The following is a 5,952-nucleotide window of genomic DNA, read 5'->3' as shown; positions in this document are numbered from 1 at the left end:
ATATGCTATAAACTCTGATATGCTAAACTCATATTTGGGTTATGAATAAAAAATGTTAAAAATTTAGTCTCTCTTCTCATCTCTTTCATTCTCTATCTCTCTCTCTCTTAATTCTTCTTCTTCGTTTTCCGAATTGTTCATCTAGCTCGGCTAATCAAATTGTTCCTTCGATTGTAAAGATTGATAATTCTATCTTCAATCTTTATCATAATTAAAAAACAATACTAAGTATGAAAAATAATTAAAAAAACAACAGGATTAACATAATCATACATGAACACTTACAATCTTTTCGCATACAGCAGCCAGGTCTTCATCGACCTCTTCGACCTCTTCGCCATTTTTCCGCTTCCGAGCTTTTTGCCAAAAAAATTCTCTATCATGTTCTTCTTCCGGCTGCAACTTTCCTTTTTTGATCTGTTCAAAATATGCAGCAAAATATTAAAAATGCATTTTTTTAATAAGACAGTAATGACTTTGTTCTTACTTCGCCTTCCTTTAGACCAATATAGCCCTTTCTAGACAAGCGATGGTGATACTTTCTCTGCGAAACCCTTTCACTCTGCGCTTCATGAACTCCCTACAAACAAATTTATAGAATTACATAAACTGATGTGCAAAATTAACAGGAAAGGTAAAAACAGTTGGAGAATTACAAAAGTCCAATAAAATAAAATATACCGTCCAGCTAGGATCAGTCCTTTGCTTCACAAAATTCTTCCATGTTGACTTACTGACAAAAGCATATCTCTTAGGTGGCTTATTCAGTTTCTTCTTGTCTCCAACAAACGGAAGCACAAATTTCCTCGTCAAATCGGTTTTAAATTGTTGTCATTTAGAGCCCGCAGACCTTAGGACAATGTCCTCACAGTGTGGACCAACTTTGAATGTTGACTGGCAAAAAACACAAGGAATAATAACAATTTTAAATTAAGAAATTAACAGAACAAGTGCAAAAAAATTGAAGGGGTTGTGGAGTACCTGAATATCTATCCAAATCTTTGATTTTAATTCAGGATCTACACTTGTCCAATTAGCAATATCAATTGGAATTGTAGTCCTGACCAACATACCGATATAGGACTGCAGTCGAGCCCTTGTTTCCCCGTTAGGAATTCCCCACTGATTACATGTGACTTTAAATTTTTTCCCACGCGCTTTTTTCACAATTACTTTGTGCATTGCGCATACCCCTCGAGTACCTCCAGAACTTCTTGCCACAGTACCAGTTGAGGTAACTGCGGGTTGCTCGAACTCCTCCAGTTGAGGTTCTGATGCCTCGGGTTCATGATTATCACAAGTACCAGATGCTCTAACCTCGGGTTCTGATGCATTTTCTGTTTTATTTTCTGAACCTGCCTTTGCTGATTTCTTTTGCTTTTTCGGTGCCATTTATCTCGTCTTCCTTAAATCTGGACAAGCTATTAAAATTAAAACAAGTACAAAGTTATGCTATAATTCCACAATATTATGCAAAATTTAAGGCTAATTATTATGGAAAATACCTAGAATTCTAACATAACTTCAAACAAAACCCAAAGAAAAAGCAAAATAATTATAACATTAAACTTAAAGCAAAATCAAAACATTATAATGAAACAAAGTGCAAGTACAAGTCATTATAATCAGGGAGCCAAAAAGGTGCAAATACACGTAATTCTATCATATAATACAATAATTATAACTACAAAGTGTAATCAGGGAGCCAAAAAAGAGAGTTCATTGAAATTTAATTTTAATACAACTAATTAAATAAGTACAAGTCATAATAATTATAATTCTATGATTTTTTCACCCAAATACCCTCTACATTTTGTCTTTTATTGCTTACACTTGCATCATCATCACAAGTAGTCGGATCACACATAGGGATATCATAACAGAATGGGAGAGGATTCCAGGAGGTCTCTTCTTCCACATCTTCATTGTACACGTCATGATAATCTCGAGTTTTTGATGATAACACAACTGACCAATTCGCATCACATGGATCCTCGACATAAAAGCTTGGCTGACTTGGTCAACAGAGGCAAATTTGTCCTGTTTGTGGCCTGGTCGATTGAAGTTCACGAGCGTAAAACCAAGATCATCAGACTTGACTCCTCTATCAGTGGCTGCCCATGTACACAAAAATAAAGGGGCCTTGAATGCGTGGTAATCTAACTCCCAGATTTCTTGTATAATCCCATAGAATGTTAAGTCACACTCTACAGGATTTACATCCTTAGCACTAGACACTTGGACTGCCTAACAACTAATGAAACACCACTATTTTGAACTACCCTAGAATTATCTCGCTCCTTCATATGGTAACGGACCCCGTCAACAATATAGCCTTTGTAAGTCAGCAATGAATGAAGGTTTTCCAGCCAACCATCTAATTGTTTCAGACACGGCTTCAGAATTTTCTCTCATTTCTATACTTACCTACAAGTAAAGTAAGGATGCATAAAAGTTAATTTCAATTAAATGCACGACTTGCATAAATTCGTAATAAAATAAAAATAGAATGTAAACTAACTTTTTGTTGAAACCAATCGGGAAATTGTCGATTGTGCTCTCCCAAAAGCCATTGTACACTCTTCTTTTTTCCTTGGTAAATTCTTTCCAAGTGTTCCTTATGCAATCTGAAAATATTGCAAGTACATAGAATGAGCCACCTACTAAAAATAACTAATACACTTATAAGTATACTTATAAATATTTTACTTACCGAACGTATAGTCCCACTTCAGGATTATTAAGAAGGACCGCGAGATGTGCCTCATCTCGTTCTTTTTCGGCAACAGACTTCATTGGCACACGACCTACTGGACCGGAAAACTTGTCATCATCTTTCTGAAGACCTGCAGTTCTACTTCTCTCGCTTAGGAACCCCGTACAAAACTCGGCTGATTCTTCCTTCAGATAGCCTTCAGCTATACAACCTTCCGAATAAAATCGATTTCAGACAGAGCTCTTTAATATTTTATTAAATCTTTTAAATGGAAACATCCATCTATAAAAAACTGGTCCGCATAACCGTAATTCCCTTACTAAATGGACTGTGGGATGTACCATAACATCGAAAAAGGATGGAGGGAATATTTTTTCCAACTCGCATAAGGTCAAAATCAAATTTGCTTGGAGTTTACCCAATTTTGACACATCTACGACTTTGTTGCACAAGGAGTTGAAAAAAGCACAATCTTATTATACTTACCCTAACATTTTTTGGAAGCACGGAACGAATACAAACCGGTAGTAATTGCTGGAGTAGGATATGGCAGTCGTGCGACTTTAGTCCATACAACTTCATATCAATCAGTGATACACAGTTTCTGATATTTGATGCATGTCCATATGGAAGTTTCATATTGGACAATGATGTCAACATAGTTTTTTTTTCTTTTTTAGACAAAGTAAAAGGGGAAGGAGTTAAGTATGTCCTCTTTTCACCTATTTCAGAAGCTAAATCCGTCCTTACACTCATATCAATCATATCAAGACGAGAGGCAACACTGTCCTTAGTCTTGTATTTCATATTAAGTAGTGTCCCAATTATATTATCGCACACATTCTTCTCGATGTGCATAACATCTAAACAATGACGCACGTGGTGAAATTTCCAATATTCCAATTCAAAGAAAATTAATTTCTTTTTCCATGCATACTCTACCTTTTTCGCCTTCCCCCTTCCCAAAACTAAATTCAAGTTGTTGTTGTTGCATTAATACTTCTTCTCCGCTAAGTGGCTCAGTTGCGTAACCAAGTTCCTGTTGTCCATCAAATGCTATCCGCTGCCTCCTATAAGGATGATGCTCATCTAAATACCGACGATGGCCTAGATAACACATTTTCCTACTATGACTTAAATATCTAGCGACAGTGTTATCACCACATATTGGACAAGCCTTATACCCCTTATTTATGCAGCCTGACAGATTTCCGTATCCCGGGAAGTCGTTTAGTGTCCATATCAGAACTGCCTTTAAAGTGAAGACAGATTTTCTATGTGCATCATACACATTTGGTTCCCCTTCCTCCCATAATTTTTTTAAATCATCGATCATTGGTTGTAGATATATGTCAATGTTATTTCCAGGCTCATACGAGCCAAAAATCAATGTCGATAACATCATAAACTTCCTCTTCATGCATAACCATGGAGGAAGATTATACATTACTAACATGACCGGCCAAAAACTATACCGATTGTTTAATCCATTGTTGTGTGGATTTATACCATCGGCCGCTAATCCTAAGCGTATATTTCTAGCCTCGCTACCAAACTCGGGCCACCTATAATCTACATTTCGCCAAGCAGGAGAATCAGATGGATGACGCATATTTCCATCTTTAGATCGATTCTCCGCATGCCAACTCATTAATTTAGCAATATCAACAGATTTAAACAGTCGTTTAAATCTAGGGATTATCGGAAAATACCACATCACTTTGGCTGGAACATTAACCCTAACTTTACCATCTTTCCCAATTTTCCAGCGAGAAAGATGGCATTTGGGACACTCAGATAAAGACTCAGCAGCTGGTCCCCTGTATAATACGCAGTCATTTGGACAAGCGTGGATTTTGACATACTCAAGTCCTAAATCAGTTAAGGTTTTCTTAGCTTCATACATACTACCCGGAAGCACATGCTCTTTAGGAAGAAAAGAGCCAACTAATTCAAGAAGATCGGTAAAGGCTTTATCACTAACTCCAAACCTAGCCTTCCAATTATGTAATTTGAGGACTGACTCTAGTTTAGTGCACTCGCTTCCCTCAAAAAGAGGTTGTTCCGCATCAGCAACATACCTCTTAAAGTCATCAGATTCATTATCCCAATCTTCATCATCATTATATGTTGCTTGACATACATTATATGTTTCTGAAGGGGGTGTGGGCTTTTTAGCAGGACAAGTACTACCAACTGATGACTTAGTACTACTAGAAACCCCTTCTCCATGCCAAATCCAATCCAAATATCCTAAACTAAAACCAGATTCATAAAGATGACCCCTGATTATCTTGATAATAATTTTTTTGAAGTTAACGCAGCGTGCACAAGGGCACAGTATTTTTTGGGTTTTTAGCATTTTCCTCAGCAAATATCAAGAAATTTGCGACACCAATCTCATATTGCAAAGAATCCCTATCAGCTTTTATCCAAGACTTGTCTATATAAAATCACCTAGTATATCATTAAAATTTCAGTCTTATAACTTATATGATTAATATTATTTATTATATTCCTATTGTGTTTTTGTACCACTATCTAATTTTAAAATAAAACAAGTAAAACATAAATATCAAACATAAATTAGGATAACAATTGACAAAATTGTTATCAATGTTTTTGTACCACTATCCTAATTCATTGCTAACATAACAACACTGAAAAACAGGGAGATACAATTAAAATACAATTATCCTATAAGTAATTACAGATGTCAAAACAGAGAGATACAATTAAGAACTATTAAAATTAAACAAATGTAAAATCAAAACCAAAATTTACAAGCCACAAGATAATTACAAAGCAACATCCACCTAGTATAAATTAGGGTTTCAATTTAAAAAACCCTCAATTTTCAAATCTAGGGTTTCAATTTAAAAAACACATAATTTTCAAATCCTGGGTTTTCAAAATTCTAAATTAATGGTTAACATGCAGGTTAATTCAAGTTTATAAAATAAAAAAGGAGGAGAAATAAACCTAATTTGAGTGCAAATGTGAGAGTACAAAGAGTGAGCGCAGTTGCTTTGGTTGAGTAGATTGCAGCAGCGGCGAGAGGTCGGAGAGAGTACGACCGAGACCACGACAAAACAACGGCGAGACTCCGGTGAGAGTTTGAGAGCGAGCGAGAGAGAGAGAGAGAGAGAGAGAGAGAGAGAGAGAGAGAGAGAGAGAGAGAGAGAGAGAGAGAGAGAGAGAGAGAGAGAGAGAGAGAGAGAGAGAGAGAATTTGTG

General features: G+C 36.1%; 1 protein-coding gene across 1 annotated transcript; it reads right to left on the bottom strand.

Annotated features, from left to right (window-relative positions):
- Window positions 1–2,322: 2,322 nt before the first annotated feature.
- Window positions 2,323–5,078, bottom strand: LOC141680354 (uncharacterized). Its single transcript, XM_074486605.1, has 5 exons — window positions 3,659–5,078; window positions 3,203–3,579; window positions 2,714–2,901; window positions 2,522–2,627; window positions 2,323–2,427 (listed from the first exon to the last, which is right to left on the bottom strand). The coding sequence occupies exons 1-5, from the start codon at window positions 5,076–5,078 to the stop codon at window positions 2,323–2,325; spliced, it is 2,196 nt and encodes a 731-aa protein (XP_074342706.1).
- Between the last annotated feature and the right edge of the window lie 874 nt (window positions 5,079–5,952).

Source organism: Apium graveolens, chromosome 8, assembly GCF_009905375.1.
Source record: "Apium graveolens cultivar Ventura chromosome 8, ASM990537v1, whole genome shotgun sequence".
In the NCBI taxonomy this organism is placed as follows: Eukaryota; Viridiplantae; Streptophyta; class Magnoliopsida; order Apiales; family Apiaceae; genus Apium; species Apium graveolens.
Note: the sequence above shows the minus strand (reverse complement) of the source record. Positions and strands in the feature narration are given on the sequence as shown.

What these genes read in the sequence shown, in the direction of transcription:
- LOC141680354 (XM_074486605.1), bottom strand. Translation starts at nt 5,078, where the DNA reads ATGCTAAAAACCCAAAAAATACTGTGCCCTTGTGCACGCTGCGTTAAC. An exon ending in GAAGGGGGAAGGCGAAAAAG is followed by an intron (nt 3,580 to 3,658) that starts GTAGAGTATGCA and finishes GTCATTGTTTAG; the next exon opens with ATGTTATGCACATCGAGAAG. An exon ending in TGCTTCCAAAAAATGTTAGG is followed by an intron (nt 2,902 to 3,202) that starts GTAAGTATAATA and finishes GGCTATCTGAAG; the next exon opens with GAAGAATCAGCCGAGTTTTG.